The following is a 22,601-nucleotide window of genomic DNA, read 5'->3' on the forward strand; positions in this document are numbered from 1 at the left end:
TGTGTGTGTGTGTGTGTGTGTGTGTGTGTGTGTGTGTGTGTGTGTGTACAGGTTCCATGGCATGTGTGTAAAGGTCAGAGGATAGCTTGTGGGAGTCAGTTCCCTCCTTCCTGTGGGTCCAGGGACCTAAGTCACGCTGTTGGGGCTGGGAGCCGGTATCTTCGTCTGCTGAGCCATCTCACCAGCCTGGTTGTTCAAATTTAAATTTAATTTTGTGTGTGTGCTGAGATGCAGGGTTGAATGGATTTGTTTAAAAATATATCTCTGACTGAGTGTAAAAAAATGGATTATTCATTGGCAAGAGCAGAAGCAGAGAGGCTGCTGGAAAGGAGAAGGCCTGAGGTGTCCGGCTTCTTTGGGCTCCACTCAGTGAGACAGTTTTCTCTTCTGTGTGGACTGCCATCTCTTTCTGTGGCCTCTTTCACAAGCCACAGGTTCTCAGGGGACAGAGTCACCTCCTGCCACACCCCCTGCTCAGTGAGCTGCTCTGTTAAGAGTCTTGGGACCCAGTTTGGCTGCAGACTGCACATTCACTGACTGGCTTCTTCCAGGGCTGGCCTGCCCCTCCCTCCACTCCTTGCCCTTCATCTGCTCCCAGGGAAGGAGGGAGCACTTCCATCTGTGGGCGAGGGAGCACTCGCCACCCCCAAGCTCTATCTCCCAGGAAATAGCAGCCATCCATCATGACCAGCGGAGCCCATCAAACTCCACAGGCAGAGCTATAAATTTCAGGGTCACCGTGGCTTCGGGACACAGGGAGAGAGGTGGGGGTGCGCCAGGGCTCATGGGAGTCTGTGTGCTCACACATGCTGGCCCCAGCACCCCAGCCACCTGGGGTTGACCATGAGTGACCAGCCACCCTGCAGCAGCCCTCCTACCCCTGCTGACCAACTCCACCACCTGCCCTTCGGTACCCACTTCAGGACTGTCTGAGGTCCGTCCTCCTCCTGTCCTTCTGGAAGCTTCCAGGCTGCCTGCTTTCCACCGAGGCTGGGGTGTCCTTGGGGAGAGCAAATTTGCTGTTTTAGCCTAGGAAAACATAATTAGGAAGGCAGCTTGGAGGCGGACACCGCTGTGTTATGCATCCTACAGCCAAATAGCTATGATCTTTGAATTTCCCATCAGGCTTCTTTGCAGCGACGACAGCTCTGAAGTTGGCGGCTGGCCGTGTTCAACTACATCTATCTGTTGACTGTTCCCAGAGACTGCAGTGTCTGGGCTGGGGACTTCAGAGTGGGGGAGGGGCACACAAGAGGCAGCGAGGGACTGGCTGGGGACCGATCACAGATGACCATGTCAACAGCCACACACCCTGTGCCTCGTTGGCCTGTTTGGGCTGTGGGGCGTGGCACCTGAGTCTGAACCAGCTGCTCACCTGAGATGGCCCTATGGGAAGGGGCTACCTGCTTGGCATGTGGGAAGGACAGTTTTAAGGGTTACAGGTGTGTGCCACCATGCCCAGCCCTAAATGCTGGGATCTGAGTGTCAAGCGGGATAGCGGGTTCTGTGGTTATAAATAGAGCCATAGCATAAGTGTGGAGAATTCAGCATAAAGTGCTGGAAGAAGACACATTAACATTCTTGTTTGGGGAAAATGAAGCCTTTTTTTTTCGGCACTGTGTTGGTGGCTGTGTGGGGGCTGGGGTTCAGGGAGTGCAGTCACAGGGAGGTCAGCCTCCTGGGGTCTGTGTGTGAGTACGAGATGCTTCCTCTCAGGATGCTGTCGATCTCAACTTTACAAGATGGGTCCCATTTCCCTCAAGTCCTGTTCTGGGTTTGACACAAGGCTGGCTGACAGGAAGTCATTTTGGACTTCTTTAGGGCTGGAGAGGGGCCAAGCTTGCAGTGAAGGACTGTGGGACAGTGGTGATGTTGTGATCAGCTAGACCACCTGAGAAACAGACCCTTGGTGGGTCAGGGGGGGAAAGGACCAGTTTAAGGTAACCCGCAAGGAGCCCAAGTCAGGAAAGGGCCAGGAGGGAGAGCAGGGCAATGGGCAAGGACCTGGGGCCAGCAGGCAGCAGAGAAGCTGGCCCTGAGTCCTTCTTGCTGTGTCTTCTAGGCTGTGCTAAGGCAGAGCAGAGCAGGATGAAGGGGACAGTGGCCAACAGTCAATCATCTAGCGACAACAAACCTGGCAAAAGTGACTTAAGTAAGGAAGGGCTTATTGTGGCTCACAGTTTGAGGAAGCTGTCCATCATGCAGGAGGAGGCATGGCCTCAGGAGGCCTTATTGAGGCTCACATTTTTTTTCACAGTTTATTCATTACATATCCCAATTGAAGCCCCCTCCCTCAACTCCTCCCAGTCCCATCCTCCCTTCCTTTTCCCCCATCCCCTTCCCTAATCCACTGAAAGAGCGAGTTCTCCTTTGCCATCTTCCCATAGCTTATCAAGTCTCATCAAGGATGCTTCAATCCCCTGTTGGGTGGAGCCTTTCAGAGGACTCTCTATAGCAGGCTCCTATCCTGTTTCCTCTCTTCCACCGCTTCTAGTGTCTATTCTGTTTGCCATTCTGAATGAGAGATTTAAACATCCTCCCTAGGGTCCTGTGCTCACCGTTTGAGGGAGCTGTACATCCCGAAGGAGAAGGCGTGGCCTCAGGTGGGGAAGGCCACTGGTCCTGTTGCATCCGTAGTCAGGAAGCACAGAGACAGATGCAGGTGCTCAGTTTGCTTTCTCCTCTGTGTTCAGTGAGGACCTCAGCCTATGGTAGTGCCGCCTACATTTTGGGTGGCTCTTCCACCTCAGTTAACCCAGCCCCAAAACTCCCTCAATGACATGCCTACAAAGCTCGTCTCCTAGGTGACTGGAGAGCCTGTCAAGTTGATGAGTTTATTTTAGGTGTTGGGGTGAACCGTCCTTTCTCTTCCCACCGAGGAAGGGACAGGTCAATCTCATACCATCAGTTTGCATCCTCCTGACCACCTCAGCAGGGGCTGAGGCTGGGTTGAGTGAAGACTGAAGAGCACAGGAGGAAAGGTCACCCAACAGTTGTGTGAGGGGCAGGGAGGCCTGGAACACACCTGTTTCCCACAGAGCGTGGTTGTAGGTTGGGTATATTGCTGTATAATTCTGTGGGCACCTAGATACGTTGGTTTCTGTGTTTTAAAAGCGCTTTGTTTCGTAATACAATTATTCCCAGTGAGCTTGCTGGCCAGCTGCACGGAAATCAATGCTCCTGTTAATTGAATGTAACCCTCGTAAATCACAGAGGAGCTCAGAATTAAACCTCCTTCTCCAGGCGGCCTAGTGTGCCACCTCTGGGGCATGGGGACTGGCCTGGAATCGACGATGAGCTTTCGGGGCCATGCCTTTGGGGGCCTTGTTGGGGACAGGCCTGGAGGGGGACTGGAGCAGTGGTCCAGCAGGAAGTGATGACTGCAGATGTCAGAGTTCCCTGCTGAGTCCTGTCACGCCCTTGGGCCTGGGGGTTGCAGAGGGCAGCACCCCCTGGGCAAGGGTCTCCCAGAGCACCTGGGGTAACACGCCTGTGATGATGCCTGTCTGTTGGGGTACCCTAGCGCAGCTCCCAGCATGAGCTTTGGCAGTCGGGGAGGCTGGATCAGCCTGGGTCAACTCTCTCTGCTTGCTGAATGAGGCCTGGTTGTCTGGCATGGGGACTGTCATATAGGAAAAAAGGAAGGTGCAGCAGGCCTTAACCTCAGTCCAAACGGCAGCTGCAGAGGGAAGCAGCCGGGGCTGCTGCAGGACGTTTCCCTCTTGACCTCCCCCATCCCTAGCCTTCTGTGTGAGCCCAGGAAAGTCCCTTTATCAGCGGTGGGCCATTTCCTAGTCCAAGCTATAAAAGAAAGGGTCAGCTGGAAGATTTGGGGGGAGCCCATCCCAGGCCTTTGGACCCAGAGCAGCCCCTTGAGGTCACAGTGCCCACAGGAGGAGCTCTGTAGCAAGTTTGGGTATTCTTATCAGTCTTGAGGTGTCAGGGGCCTTTTCCAGCTAGGACGATGGGTTTCAGTCCTGTACCAGCTGGCCTTTTCTTCAGTCCTGGCCTTATGAGTATGGCCCCTGCCGAGTGACATGGTCCACTCCTGCCTGTCTCTAATCTACTTTGTGGCACCTCCTGCTTGGAGGGATGAGAAGTTCTACCCCACAACTCTCATTCAACTATCTATATAGCTGAGGATGACTTTGAACTTCTGATCTTCTTTCCTCCACCTCCCAAGTGTTAGGGTTACAGGCATACCCCTGTGCCCAGTATATGTGATCCTGGGGATCAAACCCAGGGCTTTGCGCATATGAGATGAGTCCTCCTGATGGCACCTAAGCTCCCTTTTTATTTTCTACCCAGGCATTTCCCAAGTCAGCTTCTGGCTCTGCCTTACTGACGTTTGCGGAAGGGCGGCTCAGCGTGAGAAGCCTAATCATTTATTATTTGGAAATAGCCAGTGCTGTGCGAATGCTAAGTCCAGTTTAATAATAGTGACGCCAAGTGATTTTGTTTTGAATGACTTGAGCTTGTTAAGTCCAACAGACGCCATGGCACTATTTAAAGCCCATGCCGGCCATATGCTTTATGCAAAAACCGCTTATTGTAGAATTGCTGAATCCTCCGAGAAAGGTCCGTGTTTCCCCCAGTGGCTGAGCCGTCACTACCTTCTCTTAGGGCTAGGGTGTCTGCTTAAATAGGGAGTGTGGGGGGTTGGTCTGATGCTTGTATTTTGATGGTAATTACTGGCCCTCAAGATCTGGTTACTGCCCTAAAACATCTATCCTTGCTGTGCAAACCTGCCAAAGACATTACACCTGATTGGTTGTTTAAAAGGCCTAAAACCTGGGCAGGGCAGAATGGCCGGGCTTTGGGAATAGGAGAATTGTGGGAAACAGACAGATGGGAAGAGAGGAGGCAGTAGGACTACATGATGGGTTAGCATGGAGAAGGAACCACGTGGGCCCAGAGGAAGGACTCCAAGGATGGCATGGACAGAGAAAACACCAAGATAAAAAAAACCCAAAAAACTAAGCAGTATCTTGGGATTATGGTTGGGAGGTAGACCAGATGAGGATGGTTAGGGAGGGTGGCACGGATGGGGGCTGGGAAATGGATGGCGAGGTTATTGAGATAGCATAGGTGGAAATACCTGCTCAGCCCAAGGTGACTAGGACAATTATAAAATCTAAGAGGTGTCTGTGTCTTATTTGATTATGATAGTGGGTTAAATAATACCGCTATCACAATCATAGGGCAGATAATAAACATTATATAACCCAACACCCACTTTTTATTGCCAACAACAAGGGAGGAAAAGCATGCTCACAGGGCTGGGGAGGTAGGGACAGTGGTAGAGCACTTGTCTAGCATGTGAGAGGCCACAGGTTCAACTTTTTCTAAGTGCCCGCTCTATCCCGACGTGTCACCCTTCTTTCTCAGCGTGAATCCTTGAAGTAACTTTGCTTTGATACCTGAGTTTGGAGGGATTAGGTAACTCTCCCAGGGCCACAGTGCTGCAAAGAGAAGCCAGCTTAACGTCTAGGCCCTCTGGCTCTCAGGTTCACTGTTGCCCAATACTGTAAATAATATGTTCAGACGCTGGCTAGCCTTGAAGGTCAGCTGATCCCCCTGTCCCCCCAAGGCACTTGAGTTCAGTCAGAGGGAATCAGCTGGAAAAAGAACTTCCCAGCTAGCGGAGCTCTGACATGCTGAAGGAGCTTTGTTCAGCAGATGGTGGTGTTGTGGGGTAACTCGATGAAGTGACAAGTCACGTGGCAGAAAATAACCCAGTTTACATTTATTTCCTCCTAGCTGTGGGGCTGATGTCTGAAGCCAGCGTGCCCCGCCTTCCCAGCCCCCGGCTCTGCAGGTCACTTCCTGCCTGCATCACGTCAGTGCCCACCTGTCCCCAAGCTTTTGCTGGGAGACACACAGAAACACCTGCTTCATCCAGATAGTGCACCTGCATCCAAGTCCAGCGTGGGGCTACGCATGGGAGGGACACGGGTGACTCTGGCAGCCGCACCATTGAGAAGGCCCACGCCAGCGTGGTGCCAGCTCACAAAGACTCCACCCCTGGAGTCCCTGCCCCAGTCAGCCTTCCCCCTCTTCTATACTTTGGCACCCCCAAGGCCATGCCTGACGGGCGAGGGTCTCACATGAAGGTCTGACGAAGCCTCTCTTAGGAGGGAATGGTAAGAGGACAGCTCTGTGAGGGTCTTGTGATGTTTGTTGCAATGGCTGTTGTTTCAGGATGACAGCACCAAGTCACACCTACAGGACAGCATTCCACTGTGCTTTGTCCATCCTCCTGTGGTTCCTTTCCCCTGTGGGTGTTGTCACGTAGCCTCTTGGCAGGGACCCCGGTTATTGGATTTAGTGTTCCCCCTAATCCAGCAAGACCTCATCTTCCTGAATTTCAAAGCCCCTATTCCCAGGTAGGGCACATGCCAGGCTTGTAGGAGGATGCAAGTTTGGGGTGGTGCTGACCAGCCAGTGATGGCTCCCTGGGTACATGACCATACTGGCAGGGTCCGGCTCTGAATACCAAAGCCATCCTGTCCTTTAAGGACTCTGTTGGGGCTCTCAAGCATGGGAAATGTTGGGGTTCTGGAAGGGCAGACGGTAGACACCTACAGGAAGGTGGCTTTGTGGTGGTGAGCTGGGGTCAGAATGCCTGGCTGGTCCCTGTGTGAGCTACTTTGTCCTTTCCAATCCCGTGAACCCTCAGTCCCGGCAGGAGTCCCCAACATGGACCTAGCTGCCCTGTGGGTCAGCAGGCCAACCTGGCAGCCATGGATACACAGCCTGTGTGCTGGGGCTCCTCCTCCAGTCCCCTCAGCCCTCGGTTCAATCTGCAGCACCGCATAAACCTGGCTCGGTGGGGCATGCCTGTGATCGCATTTGGAAAGGGAAAGCGGCATGCATCCGAAGGAGGTACCGTCCTGCCCCTGCTGGGGTAGAAGACATGCCCGATGTCTTTAGAACTTCTCTGCTGCTCCTTATCAGGTGAAGGGAAGAGAGGAAGGTGGTCAGGCATGGCGGTTTGCTGTGTAGGGCCACTGGTAGGCAGGTCACGCAGCCTGTGAGAGGTGAGGTTTGCAGAGTGGAGTGTAGGCTGGAAAGACCCTTCATACATGCTCCATGCTGGCTGTCTGTGCAGAGCAAGTACCTGAACAGGAATAAACAGAACCTCAGCAGCAGTAGCTGTGTGTGTGTGTGTGTGTGTGTGTGTATAAAACTGTGAAGCCAGAGGGTGAGGTGAGGATCAAAGCAAGTACTGCAAGCAAGTGGCTTCCTGGAGAAGGCCCCAGGGCTGTGCTTGACAGGAAGATAAGGCAAGCGGAGTGGGACCTATCTCAATAGCAGCTTGTGCAATGAGATAAATATGGAGTCTAACAATGAATATGATTCCCAGAGCACTGGCCAGTAATCAGCAAGGAAATAAATTCTCCAAAAATCAAAGCAGCCCCATATTGATGGAGAAAAAGAAAACGTTTAACGTCTGTGGCCAAAACTCTTTCAAGATGAAGAAGGGGGCTAGGGGTGTGGCTCAGCTGCTAGGATGCCCACCAAGCCCTGGGTTCCATCCCCAGCGCCACACCAACCCGACACAGCGGCACCTGCCTGGAATCCCAGCATTTGGGAGGGAACAGCAGGAGGATCCAAGGACAACCTCATCCTCCTCGATGTAGTCTGAGACCAACCTGGGCTGCCAGAGACTGTCTCAGAGTAGTAAAAGGGAGTTGAGGTGGCTCAGTGGTTAAGAATGCCTGCAGCTCGGTCATGGGAACCACTGTTTAGAACCCTGGTCCCACGGCGGGAGGCTCACAAATCCCTGTAACTCCAGGTCCAGGGCATCTGATGTCTCTGGCCTCCGTAGGTACATGCAAACACACGAGTGCATAAACACACACACGAGTGCGTACACTCACACACAGACACATACACACATAAATAAACTACATCTTTGTCTTATTTAACTGAGACATGGTCTCACTTTGTAGACCTGGCTGTCCTGGCACTCACTGTGTAGCCTGGCCATGAACTCACAGTGATCCGCCTGCCTCCGCCTTCCGAATGCTGGTACGAAAGGCGTGTGCCGCCACAACCAGCAAATTAAATAAATCTTAAAAAACTAGTAAAGGGCGGGCTGGAGGGGTGGCTCAGAGGTTAAGAGTGCTTGCTGTTCTTGCATCCGTGTAAAAAGCTTAACATGTTGTCACTTGCCCATTATCCCAGCCCTGGGGAGGCAGAGACAAGAGGGTCCTAGACCTTCCTGCTCCGCCCATCTAGCCAATCAGGAAGCTGCAGGTTCAGTAAGAGACACTTCCTCTAGATGTAAGTGGAGAGCAATAGAGGAAGACACCAATCAGTTCTGCCCTGCCTCCCTCCCCACCACACCACACACACACACAAACACACATATACACAGTCGTACATCACACACACACACATACAGAAGAATGGATTCTCGGGAAATCAGTGCTAGTTCACTGGCGGGTCTCCAGATTGCTGGTGTGAACTTGTCTTGATGTGAACAGACTCAGATGAATTGTCTGTGCCTAGGAAAAGGCCTCGGTCGCCTGGAGGTTCCTGGGCTCCCCCACTCAGGGTCTTTGTGTCAGGGCCAGGTGCAGTTTGTGACGTACTCAGAACACGGTGAGCACACCAGGCCTCTGCAGAGGTGTGCTTTCCTGCTGTGTGCAAGGTGTGACTCCGGTGGAGGCAAGCCCAGCTTCGCTCCCGCTGGCTTTCCACTGCGGCTTCTTCGGACTGTCCTAGGCCGTGGGAAGGCCACGTGGGCTGGTCATGGCTTCACAGCCGGCTCTCCCCTCCCCTCTAGGCTCAGCCCCGGGGCCAGCCTCATTGAGAGGATCCAGGCCATTGCTCAGAATGTGTCTGACATCGCTGTGAAGGTGGACCAGATCCTGCGCCACAGCCTGATTCTGCACAGCAAGGGTACGTCATAGCCAGGACACCGCCCTGTGTCCCCAGAGGCCAATGCTCTGCTGGATGGGGTAGGGCCTCCAGGAGGTCCCGTTCCTCTGGTAATGCTTGCCTCGTTCTTGGGGCCCCTACTTGAGGCTCTCAGTAGGCCCACCTGGTCCACCCACCCTGGCCTGCCTGAGGGTGAGGAGGAAGGAGTGGGTTGCTCAGTTCCAAGAGCAAGGCCACCATTCCGTTTGGTTTGGGAAAAGCTGGAGGCTGCTGCCTCCCTGCCTCCTCAGGAAAGGGTTAGGGTATATTTTGTGGGGCGTCTGGGGTGGGTCCATCCAGGAGGCTTCTATGTAGCTGTTTGCAAGAGCTTGCTGCTCTGAGCCTGGAGAGGGCTGAGTATATGGAGGAGGCTCGCTCAGACCCCAGGACTGCGGGGTGGGAGAAACCTCAGGCGGAAGGGACAGGGGGGTGACCTCTGCTCTGTCCTACTGCAGATCTCCCCTTGCCCCGTGTATCTTTGGCTGCTTCCAGGCTCCACTGTCTCAGTAAGCCATCCTTTCTTTTTGCAGTGTCTGAAGGTCGGAGGGACCAGTGTGAAGCACCCAGTGACCCCAAGTTCCCTGACTGCTCGGGGAAAGTGGAGGTGAGGCCTAGGGGCACCTTCCTGAGGTAGGATGCAGGGTGAAGGATAGCAGAGGGGCGGGAGGCTCCTCCTCAGGGCTCTGCCCAGCCCAGCTCAGCTCTGGATTTCTGTCCCAGCTAGGCGCTTTGTTGACCAGACCCCTAGCCCAGCGCAAGGTGGTGGCGACCAAGCTCAGAGAAATATTTCTCCACTGGGCCTGCCATGCTCATCATCCCAAAGCCATTTGGGTTCAGTCACCTTCAGGGGCTTTGGTACTTTCTTACGGCTGAAGGGTTTCTGCCGCCTAGAGCCCCGTTCTGACATCCTGATGAGGAATGGGTTCGAGTCCCTGTTCTTGGTTCTCCTTGCCCAGCTCATGGCTCATTGGACTGAGGGCCCCTCCTGCTCACCTCCAGGGATGTTTGTGGCTGCACAGTGTCCCTGCATGCAGGCCACAGCCCTAAAGAAAGCTCATCGCTAGCTCTGAACCTGTAAGGGGCGGGCTGTGGGCCTACAAATCCCTTCTTTAGGGATCACACGGGGCCACCATGGAAAGACCTTCTCTGGCTCCGGCACCCATGGAGGTCGCCATATGACTCTGCCTCTAATTAAAGTGACAAAGGCAAGGGGGACATGGGCTGTGGTTTCTGAACCTCCTGAATCTCAGCGTCGGTGCTTGGTCCCTTTATGTCCACTAAGTCTCCCCTCTGAGGCTTCGGGGAAGAGCTGACCCACCTCCCTTTCTGGTCCTCAGTGGCACAGGGCTGATCTTGGGCCAGGCTCCCTGGTCCAGCTGTGTGTCTCTAGTTTTCTGATGCAGCTCTCGGTTAGGGCATGCCTCGTAGCTCCTGCCCAGGCCGGGAGATCTTCGGGTGTCTGTGGCTGGGGGAGCCTATGAGGTATTGTGTGGGCTGCCGGCTGCCTGCCCCAGGTCTGACCCTTCTTCACAGTGGATGCGTGCCCGTTGGACCTCCGACCCCTGCTATGCCTTCTTTGGAGTGGATGGCACCGAGTGCTCCTTCCTCATCTACCTCAGTGAGGTTGAATGGTTCTGCCCCCCGCTGCCCTGGAGGAACCAGACAGCTGCCCGGACAGCCCCCAAGTCCCTTCCCAAAGTCCAGGTAAGCCTTGAAAGCTGGCATCCTCAGAGACAGTGGGAGGGAACCTCAGTCTCCTCTCCCCCATGCCATGGAATGGGGCTCCCAGTTCTGCTGGATGAGGGTCCCCAGGTTAACTCCTGTGAAATCCTGTACAGGTGGGAATTTGCTTGGGAGGCAGGCTGGAGTCCTACAGATGTCCCTGAATGGGTTAGAATAACAGCAGTAATAGCTGAGGGCTTTCTGCATTCGGGCTGTATTTGTGTCCTTCTGTGGATATAGTTAATGGATGAAGAGTCACAGGCTAGAGAGTTAAGAGGTTCAAGACATTGGTGCCCATGGCACTGCTCAAAGGCAGCTAGCCCACCCCTGATGATTCAGAGCTGACTAGTTCCCCAGCAGGGGTTGGGGCAGCTGGTTAACTGGGGTGAGGCTGGGCTGGGGCGAGCACTGGAAGGTGCAAGCAGAGCTCTGGTGCCGGAGCAGCCCCCACTTACAGTAGGTGGGTGCCTCTGTCCCGGGAGAGCAGGGATCGGCTGCTCAGGGACTGAGAGAGCTGGCCTCTGGCCCAACCCAGGCCATGTTCCGGAGCAACCTGTCCCACCTCCTGGAGCTGATGGGCAGTGGGAAGGAGTCCCTCATCTTCATGAAGAAGCGGACCCGGCGGTTCACCGCCCAGTGGGCCAAGGCTGCCAAGGACCTGGCACAGAAGCTGGGGGATGTCCGAAGGGACCAGAAGCAGGTGTGTCATCCTGTTGGCGTGCTTAAAAAACTCTTTTATTTCTATTTCTTATATGTTCTTCTCCTTACTCCACCCCAGTCCCTTCCAACACCGATAGCAAGTAGGAGAGAGAAAGGGTTAGTGGGAGAGGGGGTACAGTTCTTTCTTGGTTGCTTCCTGCTGGTCAGGGTCGTCAGGTTCCTTGGAGTCAGTCCAGTCCTCGTTTCAGGAGATCTCCAACTTCTTTTTTTTGTATATTTTTTTATTTTTATATTAATTACAGTTTGTTTACTTTGTGTCCCAGCTGTAGCCCGCTCCCTCAATCTCCAACTTCTTGTCTCACAACATCAACCAGGAGCTGCAGGGGGAAGCAGGAGCAGCCTTGTTCTTTCCCCAGTCTCCTTTCTGGACTCTGGCCTTTATTCCCTCTCCAGAGTCCTCAGATTGTAAACTATCTGCAGCTGGCAAAGAGCTCCTCTCAGAGCCAGCATGAGGCAAATAGCCTGCTGCTGTGGACCATCTGAATCAGTCTCACATCCCACACCTGGGACCAAAACAAAAACGTGTTTATACCCACAGCATCATCCTTTCAGGCAGTGCTTGGACAATGTGCCTACAGCACTGGGGCTCCAGGTGGCTGTGGGGCTCCAGGAGGACATGGACATGAGGGTCCTAGTAGACACAGTTCTAAGCGGGCATGAGCCTGGGGTTCCAAGTGGGCACAGTGTTCCAGATGATCACAGGTAGATGGCCTTCCAACTGGGAAGGGTGCATGTCTTCAAGCCAGTGGCAATAGATGCTTTCATCTTGACTGAGACGCAGGACTTGAGGGGTGACAGAGTCAGGATAGATGGTAGAGCCCCTGGCCCTTTCCCAGGCTGGGGCAGGAGAATCAGCCCCTGGAGTCCTGAATCCTTGCTACATTTTTATTGTGTCAGGCAGAAAGGGTATAGGTGTCTGGGAATAACAGGATGGTTTGTTGGCCCGTCTGTCCATCTATCTGTCTATCTGTCTACCCATCCCTCTATCCATGTAACAGAGATTTGCATGCTTGTCACCCCTCTCTGTTTCTTTCAGAGTCCTTGTCATTTCATAAAACCCTCTGTCCTGTCTGTGTGTATTGTTATCTGTCTCTTCTATCTTCCATGAGGCCTCGTTCACCTACGGCCCCAATATCCTGTGTCTTAAAGCAGCCAACCAGGCCTGTGTGCTGTGGATGGTCTTCTGGGGTGATTTTGGGGGTGGGATGGACAGACCTAAGAGGTGCTGCCCCCCACTGACTGCCCACGTCCTGCTCACCCAGATCCTTGTTCACATCGGCTTCCTGACAGAGGAGTCTGGGGACGTGTTCAGCCCGAGGGTGCTGAAGGGCGGGCCTCTGGGAGAGATGGTGCAGTGGGCAGACATTCTGGCTGCTCTCTATGTGCTGGGCCACAGCCTGCGGATCACAGTCTCCCTGAAGGAGCTGCAGAGGTGAGTGCCAGAGAACCATTCACATCCTGGTGTGGTGGGGAGGGGATGAAGGAGAGCCGGGCCACCCAGCTGATGCTCTGCCGGCAGGGTCCACAGCCTGGAGGTGGCCCTCCCTGGCCCCCTCCTTTGTCTGCTTCCCACTCCCTCTTCCACGAAGACACGTGCATTTAGAATGCACAGAGGAAGTGTGTTTGCGTAGCATCAGTGCACAGGCTTCGACTTCTGCTAGGACAGACACTAGGGGCTGGACTGGAGCTCACAGGCTAATGCGCGATGCCTTGAGAGAGGAGTTAGCCTGTGCACATGGGGTCCTTTCCACTGCCTTCCTGGTGGGTGGGGCAAAGGCTTCAGGGTGTCTCTTCTGGAGCTGGACTCCTTGGTCGTGCCAACACCAGCGCTAGGCTTGTTCAGGTCCTTCTGGCACAGCGGAGCCCCAACCCTGTGCTTTGTGGTGAAGCGGGTCGAGAAGATTGTTTGTGTGTGAGAACTTGGAGGGAAATATGAGGAGTAAGAGTAAGTGGATTACCAAGGGATGAAAGAGAGAGAATCATATAGGCAGGTGGACGAACAGACAGGAGGAGGTGGGAGGAGCATATGTGTGTGTCTTTTCTAATGTCTAGTTGGGGCAATATATTACCACTTATCTGTTGGATATATAAGCTTTTTTTTTTTTTACTTTATTTTTCTTATATTTCTTGTGTGGCATTGGATACATTACCAAGGTACCTCTAACATGTGTACTAATGCAGCTGTGATGTGTGGAAATAAAAGGACAGAATAATGCCAAGGACATGTATGCAGCCACCCCATTCACAGGAAACCTGTAACTTGAATTCTGTCTCACGGGCCAGTCTCATTGAATCAGGGCAATGGGGAAGTGGGGACGGCGCTGTGTTTTGAGAGGGGCACTGAAATGAGCCAGTGTTCTGGGGTGCTCATCCCCATGGCCTGAAAGTCATTCTTGATGGTAATGCTCTTGTCTTGTTGGCACAGTAAAGGTGAAAGGTGTCTCCAGAGAGAGTGACAGGGACAGGAGAGGGGTGATGAGGGCCTGGTGGTGCTGCAAACCCATGGCAAGGAAGCCCCTGCTGTGGGCTGCTGCCCGCTGGGAAATAACTGCTCTGCCTCCAACAGAGGCCTGCAGAGAACCCTGGGAACTGAAAGCGCCCAGCGGGGAGCTGTCCGGCAGCGCTGGTGCTGACCTTCCTGACCAGCTAACTCCTGTATGTAGGGAGGCAATGGTACCTTACTCGGGCATCCTGTGGGCAGTTCTGTGTGTTGAGTTGCATGGGCCACCTCTGCTGAGATGCGCCTGCTCACCACCCGCCAGCATACCCTGCTTCTCTGCACCGTGCCCGCCAGCATACCCTGCTTCCCTGCACCGTGCCCGCCAGCATACCCTGCTTCTCTGCACCGTGCCTGCCAGCATACCCTGCTTCTCTGCACCGTGCCCGCTTTACTTCCTCAGAGAACCTAGGAGGGTGCTTGATTGAAATCAGCTTTTGCAATGACTGTTCCCTGGCCAGAGGCTTCCTGTAGGAAAGTCACGTGGTTCGTGGAGTAAGGAGGAGGATCATGGACCCGGGTCAGGTGGCATCAGCAGTCTGGTGGAAGTTCAGACACCCAGGTTGCAACTGGACAAATCCTTGGGAGCAGGGGACATCCTGTCAGGTTCAGCCACATCTCACCCTGCTCAGCCATATCACACGTAGCAGACAGCACTCAGCCTGATTCTGTGCCAGGATCTGTGCCAGAGAGCTGTGCTGACCTAACCCTCCTCCCTGGAGGAGCGGCAGAGTCTCTGCTGTGCTCTGCTGTGCTCTGCTGTCCGGAACCACCGGCACACTTGCTGGCTGGAGAGGAGCAGAGACTGTAGATCTTCCCGGGAGGCTGGGACTTAGTTCAGTTCCTCTGTCCCGGCCGATGCCAGGGCCCTCAGCCCTTCCTGGCCCAGAGCACTGCCAGCACCTCTGTCCACTTCAAGAATGGGATGCTGAGCCCAAGGCCAGTGTCCATTGCCATTGCCCATCCATGGGCAGAGCAGTGACTGTGGCGTTCCTGGACGTGGGAGGCACTGAGAGGAAGTGACGCAATTGAAAGATGCCCATCTGTATCCGTTCCCTTGCTACTTACACTCACTTGTGTGTGCGCACACAAACCCCCCACATGAACTTATGGATGTATATCACTAAATGCATGCATGGGACCCCACATGCACACACACAAATTTATGCATGTAACACACTCATACATATGAACTTAATGCCCACATACATACACATACATGAACTTATGCATATAACACACCTGCACACACATGAACTTACTATGTGTGTGACACTCACATGCATAAACAGGAAAGCTCTTGCTCACAGTGTGCACACTATTCACATGCTTGTACATATGTATCAGTGCATGAAGATGAACACGTGCCCAGCTAAATGGGTATGAATATGCTCACACATTCTCAGACACATGTGCACACACACGTCTATGTAGCCTCCGCTCTCCTATGCACACGTATGTCATGTGCTCATGCATGCTTACATATGGCCTTTATGTTTATGCATGTCCAACATACATGTCCCTCCAACATCTCATTGCAGACTCAGGCTCTGTGCATCTCAGTCCCAGCAGGGACCTCGGTGAGAGCTCACCCCCTCTCACAACTGCAGCTCAGGAAGTCGGAGGGCCTGGCTGTGGCTGAGTGCCCTGGCCTTGGTCCCCCGAGGGATGTAAGTGTGAATGATATCTTGCTCTGACAGGGCAAGAGGAGTGTAAACAGCCCAGCCCCTCCAGGGATATCCCAGAGGGATCTCCACTACAGGATTAGGAGCTCATTGGTTGTGTTGGGCTTCTTAGGGTGGGGCTCCGGCCCCGACGGCAGCACACGCCTGGCCTGCTGGCCTTGAGCATACACCAGCACAAGGCCCACACTCTCGGCACCCTGGTTCAGTGAGTCTCAGCCACGCTCAAGAGCGTTAAGATGAAGATGCTGCAAAGTTCAGAGCCGTGGCTCTTCTCAGCAGCCTCCCTCAGTGCAGACTCAGGGACTGTGAGGCTGGAAAACCATAGAATGGGGCTGGCTTTGCCTGGCTTGTAGAAAGGGGCTGTCCTCAGTGGACCCAGGACAAGACCGGAGGATGGGTTAGGGCCTGCAATGAAGCGTAGTGCTGGCATATTTGTAAAAATGTGAGGGCTCTTCCTGAGGCCCACTCATGCCTGGAAACACTCAGGGTTCCCTTGGCTGCAGGGGTGAGGCCCAGAATGGGAATTTGGGGTAAGGAGGAACCCACCGAGAAGCTTAGTTTTCTCAGCTTGATACAACCTGAGAGGAATGAACCTCAGTTGAGGAATTTCCCACATTAGATCAACCTGTGACCGTGTTCATGAGAGAGGGTCTTGATTGGTAACTGATGTGGGAGGGCCAAGCCCACTGTGGGCAGCCCCGTCCCGAGGTACTTTGTGGCCCACTCTTTTTTTGGATTATACAGACTTTTTTCTTCTTCCACTGTAATTGTAGGGAAGATTGACAGGCATAAAACCAGGGGGTGCTGAGCTGTGGTCATCAGTACACACCTTGTCTCTCTGGCACTGAGGAAACACAGGCCTTTCAGGGCAGAGGACAGTTGAGGACAAGCACGGTGTGGGATGTGCTGGGTTTCTCTAGGGTTGCGGCAACAAAGCCACGATGGCTAGGTGGCTTAAACAAGAGGTTCTTTCTCATGGCTCTGGAAGCCAGAAGTCTGAGATCTGCCCTTACTGGCTGAGTCCTCTTCAGCCCTCAAGGAAGTGTCTACTATGGGGGGGCTCCTTGGCATGTGCAGACATCAGCCTCAGCCCCGCCTCCCTCCACTTGGCCTCTTTCCCGAGTGTGTGTCAGTATCCAAACTTCCCCCAAGTGCAAGGACTCAGTCCTAGCTGGCTTCACACCTGTATTCCCAGCACCCAGCAGCGTGCAGCAGGAGAATTGCCTTGAGTTGGAGGTCAGTCTGGGCTATGGAATAAGACCCTGTGATGGTTAAACTGCCAACTTGATACAACCTAGAGTCTCACTGAGGGGTCATCTATAAAAGCTTGGCATGCCTGTGAGAGGTCGTCTTGATTACTTCAATGGGTGTGAGAAGACCCAGCCCCTTGCAGGTGGCACCATTCCCTAGCCAGGGGGTCCTGAACTGTGTATGAATAGAGAGAGCTAGTGGAGAGTGAGGCATCTGTGCATTCATTCTCTCTCCTCTTGATTGTCTGTGGACAGCTGCAGTAAGTTTCTGCCTTGACTTCCCCACAAGGATGGACTATGATTGGAACTGCAGGCAAATAAGCCCTTTCTCCCCTAAGCTACCTTTTGTCAGGGTACTTTACCATAGCAAAAGATGGAGACCAGGACAGGCCCTGGCTCATAAAATAAAATTTAGAAACAGATCACAGTCACACACGAGGGAGGGAGGGCCCAGCCTATTGACCCAAATGGGTATTTTTGTTGTTGCTGTTTGTTTTTTAATGTGTATGGGTATTTTGTCTGCATGTACATCTGTGCTCTACATCTGTGCCTGGTGCCCATGGAAGCCAGAAGAGGGCATTGGATTCCTCTGGAACTGGAGTTACGGATGGTTGTGAATGGCCATGTGGGTGCTGTGAATTGAGCATGAGTTCTCTGTAAGAACAGCCAGTGCTCTTAACCACTGGGCTGTCTCTCCAGCCCCCACTTTGTATTCTGTGCAAAGACACTATCTCCAAATAGGCTACACGCTGAGAAACTGGCACGAAGGGGATGTGGGGTGCGGGTAGTTTGCAACGAGTGAACACTGTCGGGGGTGGGGGAAGGGAGCACCTGTTCCAGGCGACCTGCAACAGCACAATCAGCTGGGATGGGCAGAAACCGTGGGAGGAGGGGGAGGAGGCGTGGTCACCCCCTTAGCCCTGCAGCAGCAACAGGTGAAGGGGGCTGAAGGCCACTGCATTCTGAAGGCGCCCTTGGCTGCAACAGGCCCTGTGTGGGGCGGGCATCGGGACAAAGACACGGCTTGTACCCTGGTTGTAGCTCATTCACAGATGTTCCTGCCAGGTGTCTCGTCCGCTGACTAACAAGAAGTCTGGATGGATGAGCCAGCTCTTCTGTCTTCCCTGTGTTTTGGCGTTTTAATTAACCGGCTCACTGGAGGGATGTCTGGGGCAGTGTGCGGAATCCACATTTGGCTCTGGTGCATCAGGAGATTTCTAGAGGAGGAAGGTGGCGTGCGAGAACAATGCCCTGTGATAAGTGTGCGGCGAGGTGGCGTCAGGCACCCATTCCCCGCTCCATCAGCGTGTGCACAGGGAGGGAGATACGAAGCCCAGGCCCCTGACCCCTGATGCATCCTGAGCCGTTCTCTCTGCAGTGGCTGTCGGAAAGGGAAGCCTTGCCCTTCCTGCCTGTGGAGAAGCGGCGGTGCTCATCAATTTTATTTGCATAATTTCAAGCATTAACAGTACATGGTGTGAGGAAAAACGGTGGGGCTCTTCCTCCATCCATGAGTGAAATTGGGTTTAGTAGAAAATTAGTTGACTTAACCGGTAAGTGGTGGAAGAGGGGGTGTTTAGACAAGGAAGCAGAGGAGGGGGCACCCGCGGCTGTCAGTGTGCAGCCAGGCAGGGAGTCGGACTCCAACCCAGGAACGTTTGCTCAAGCGTCCCCCAGGATCGTCGGAAGCAGGGACACCTCTTGTTCATCTTGTGTGCTTGGTTGGCCAGCTGTGCCAGTCAGACTTCTCTCTAACGTGACAAATACTGGAGAGTAACGCTTTAAAAGACAGGGTGGTTTATTTTTAGCTCATGATGTGTGAGGATTCGGTCCAAGCTTCCCTGGATCGGTTGCTTTGAGTGTGAGGTGAGGCAGAAAGGGCATTGTGGCAGTGCCTAGCCATGGCTGGAGTGTGAGGCGAGGCAGAGCAGCATGGTGGCGGGTGGGAGCCCAGAGGGAGCAGGAAGCAGGACAGGAGGGGCTTAGCGGGGGAGGTGCTTGCAGTGACAGTATAAGGACCACAGTCCCCGGAGCCCAGAGTCAGGGAGCCTGTCTGGAAACCCAGTGCTGAAGTGGTGAAGCCTCCATCGCCGGGACAAGCTGGCCAGCTGGGCCAGCTGTTTCGATGCGCTCTAGCTTCAAGGAGAAGCTCTACTTCCACATATAAATCGGAGAGTACGCCGGCACAGTGGCACTCACCTTTAGTCACAGCTCTCTGGGTGGTAGAGGCAGACAGAGTTCCAGGTCAGGGTTCTGAGTTCGAGGCCAGCCTGACCTACAAAATGAGTTTCAGGACAGCCAGCACTACATAGTGAGACCATGTCTCAAAAAACAAAAAAACAACCAACCAAACAAACAAACAAAAAACAACAACCAAACCAAACAAAAAACAAATCAAACCAATGAAGCAAACAAATAAATAAATAAAATTTCATAGGGGTGTTTTTTCAAAATAAATGAAATAGCAAAAATTGTGGCTCAGAGACAGAAGAAAAAATGTTTATTAAAAACAATGAAGTAGATGGATGGCACTTAAGTGACCTTTGGCCTCCACAAGCACGCTCACACCTGTGCACATATGTGCGTGCACACACACACACACACACACACACACACACACACACAGGCAAACCCTGTCTTGAAAAACAAAAATAAAATAAAACAAAATAATAAAGAAGAAGGTAGTGAAGGAAGACACCAGATATTAACTTCTGACTTCCACACATGTTCACCCACACGTGTGAAAAAATGCACACACATACATAGAAGAACTGCATGAAGGGAGAGGAACAAGACACCCTTCAAGGCATACTGCCAATTACCTATTTCCTCCAACCAGCCTCTACCTCCTAAACATTCTACCACCAGCGAGGACCAAGCCTTCAGTCTGTGGGCCGAGTGCGACAGGTTCTGGGGGTTGAACCTGGGCAGATCTGGCTATGGCTGTCTCAGACTGTTCTGACCCAGTGGAAGGTGGCCCAGCTGCTTCTCAAGAGACAGAACCAGAGCTGGGCAATTGGCAACAGTGAGTGGGTGGAGCTGCTGCCTTCTCTTAGGGGTGCTGTGGCTTGTCAACTTGACACGGTCTTGAATCTCCCGGGAAGGGATTGTCTGGATGAGGTTAGCCTGTGGACACGGCTGCGGGAAATCGTCTTCTTTTGTCAGTTAAGGTGGGAAGACCCTCCCACTGTGGGCAGCACCATTCCCTAGGCAGGGGATCACACACTGTATAGAAGCAAGGTGAGCACCAGCACGCATGTGTGGTTTGCTCTCTGCTCCTCACCGTAGATGGGATGACTGACTGCTTCATGCCTCAGCTTCCCACAGTGATCGACGGTGACCTGGAACTACAAGCCTTATGAACCCTCTATCCCCCAAGGTGCTTTTGTCAGGGTATTTTATCACAGAAACAGAAATGAGACTAAGATGGAGGGTGTCCCCGGAATTCGGGTGCAGGAGACTCACCACAGTCGTGTGAGTGGCATTAGGAGGTGGAGTCTTCAGGGCAATCAGCGTTAGATAGGTCCCTAGAATGGCATTAGTGACTTTGTAGGGAAAATAAAAAAAAGGAGCAGAGTTAACACACTTGCTGTCTCAGCAGATGGCACCCAGGTAAAAAGCCAGGCACAGCCACACTCCTGCCTTTCACACCAGTGCTATGGGGGGTGGAGGCAGGAGGACCACTGGGGCTTGCTGGCCGCCAGCCTCACTCCAGGTTCAGTGGAAGACTCTCAAGGGAATAGGCAGCATGATAGAACATTACACCAATGCACTCTTCTGGCCTCCACATGTACACAGGCACTAGGACCTGCATATAAGCGTGTAACACACACACACACACACACACACACACACACACACACAGTGTACAAACAGCCAGTAAAAAATCAGATCATGGAGCTGGAGAATTGGCTCAGGTTAAGAAGAGCACTGTCTGCTCTTCCAGAGGTCCTGAGTTCAATTCCCAGCAACCACATGGTGGCTCACAACCTTCTATAATGAGATCTGGTGCCCTCTTTTGACATGTAGGCATATATGCACTATAGAATGCTGCATAAATAATAATAAATAAATAAATATCTAAAAAAAATCAGATCACACCTATCAGAATGGCTAAAATTTAAAAAAAGGATGTGGAGGAAGGGGAACCCTCCTCCATTGCTGGTGGGAGTGCAGACTTGTACAACCAGTTTGTAAATCAATCTGGCACTTTCTCAGAAAATTGGGAACAGCTATGCCACTCCTGGGCATATACCCAAAAGATGCTCCACCATACAATAAGGACATTTCCTCAACTATGTTCATAGCAGCTTTATTTGTAATAGCCCAAAACTGGAAGCAACCCTGATGTCCCTCGATGGAAGAATGGATAAAGAAACTGCGGTACAGCTACACAATGGAATACTACACAGCTATTAAAAATAAGAACATCATGAAATTTGCAGGCAAATGGATGGATCTGGAAAAGATCACCCTGAGTGAGGTAACCCAGACCCAGAAAAACACACATGGTATATACTCACTTATAAGCAGATATTAGCCATATAATACAGGATAACCATTCTACAATCCACACATCTAAAGAAGCTAAGTAACAAGGAGGACCCTAGGGAGAATGCTTAATTCTCATTTGGAAGGGCAAATAGAATAGACCCTGGAAGCTGTTGAAGAGAAGGAATAGAATGGGAGCCTACCATAGATGTCCTCTGAAAGACTCCACCCAGCAGGGGAATGGAAGCAGGTGCTGAGACTCACAGCCAAACTTAAGGCAGAGTGCAAGGAGTTTTATGGAAGAGTGGGGGGGGGATAGAAGGACACAGAAAGAACAGAAGCTCCACAAGAAGACCAACATAGCCAACAAATCCGGGCCCAGGAGGTCCTGCAGAGACTGATGCACCAACCGAGGACCATGCATGGAGAGGTCCTAGACCCCCTGCTCAGATGTAGCTGATAGGCAGCTCAGTCTCCATAGGGCTTCCTAGTAAGGGGAGAGGAGCTGTCTCTGTCATGAGCTCCATTGCCTGCTCTTCAATCACTTCCCCTGGCAGGGCGGTCTTGCCAGGCCACAGAGGAAGAGGATGAGGGAAGTCTGATGAGATTTGGTAGGCTAGGGATCAGTTGGTAGGGAAAGAGCCCCCCCCCCCTTTCTGAGGACTAGGAGAGGAGGATGGGGGAAGAGGGAGGGAGGGTAGGACCAGGAGGAGATGAGGGAGAGGCCTACAACCAGGTTGTAAGTAAAGTGAATAAAATTTTAAAAAAAGTGAATAAAACATGTGGGGGTGTACACCTCTAAACCCAATGCTTGAGGGCTGAGGCAGGAGGATAGCTAATTTAGGCCAGCCCATGCTATATATCAACACCTTGTTGAAAGACAGTCAAGGAAAAGAAAACACACTTAGTCAGAATTACTATTGCTGTGATGAAACACCATGACCAAAGCAACTTATGAAGAAGAGTTTATTTAGTTTAAACTTCCACATTGCTGTCCATCACTGAGGGAAATCAGGACAGGAACTCAACAGGGCAGGATCCTGGAGGCAAGGACTGATGCAGAAGCCATGGAGGGGTGCTGCTTACTGGCTTGTTTACATGGCTTGCTCAGCCTGCTTTCTTAGAGAGCCCAGAACCACCAGTCCAGGGATGGCCCCACCCTGGGTTGGGCTCTCCCCAATCATCCATCACTAAATCACTAATCAAGAGCATGCTCTACCGGCTTGCCTACAGCCAGATCTTATAGAGGCTTTCTTTCTTTCTTTCTTTCTTTCTTTCTTTCTTTCTTTCTTTCTTTCTTTCTTTCTT

General features: G+C 52.7%; 1 protein-coding gene across 1 annotated transcript in view; it reads left to right on the forward strand.

Moving 5' to 3' along the window:
- The window catches only part of Mgat5b (alpha-1,6-mannosylglycoprotein 6-beta-N-acetylglucosaminyltransferase B), a 66,736-nt gene that overhangs the window by 14,569 nt on the left and 29,566 nt on the right, over positions 1-22,601 (forward strand). The window contains exons 4-8 of the mRNA XM_055592541.1: positions 8,795-8,910; positions 9,459-9,532; positions 10,462-10,632; positions 11,186-11,350; positions 12,633-12,802. Coding sequence (XP_055448516.1) covers positions 8,795-8,910; positions 9,459-9,532; positions 10,462-10,632; positions 11,186-11,350; positions 12,633-12,802 — 696 coding nt within the window. The remainder of the gene's footprint in view (positions 1-8,794; positions 8,911-9,458; positions 9,533-10,461; positions 10,633-11,185; positions 11,351-12,632; positions 12,803-22,601) is intronic.

This window comes from Psammomys obesus, unplaced genomic scaffold, assembly GCF_907164565.1.
Source record: "Psammomys obesus unplaced genomic scaffold, mPsaObe1.curated_primary_1811, whole genome shotgun sequence".
Taxonomy (NCBI): domain Eukaryota; kingdom Metazoa; phylum Chordata; class Mammalia; order Rodentia; family Muridae; genus Psammomys; species Psammomys obesus.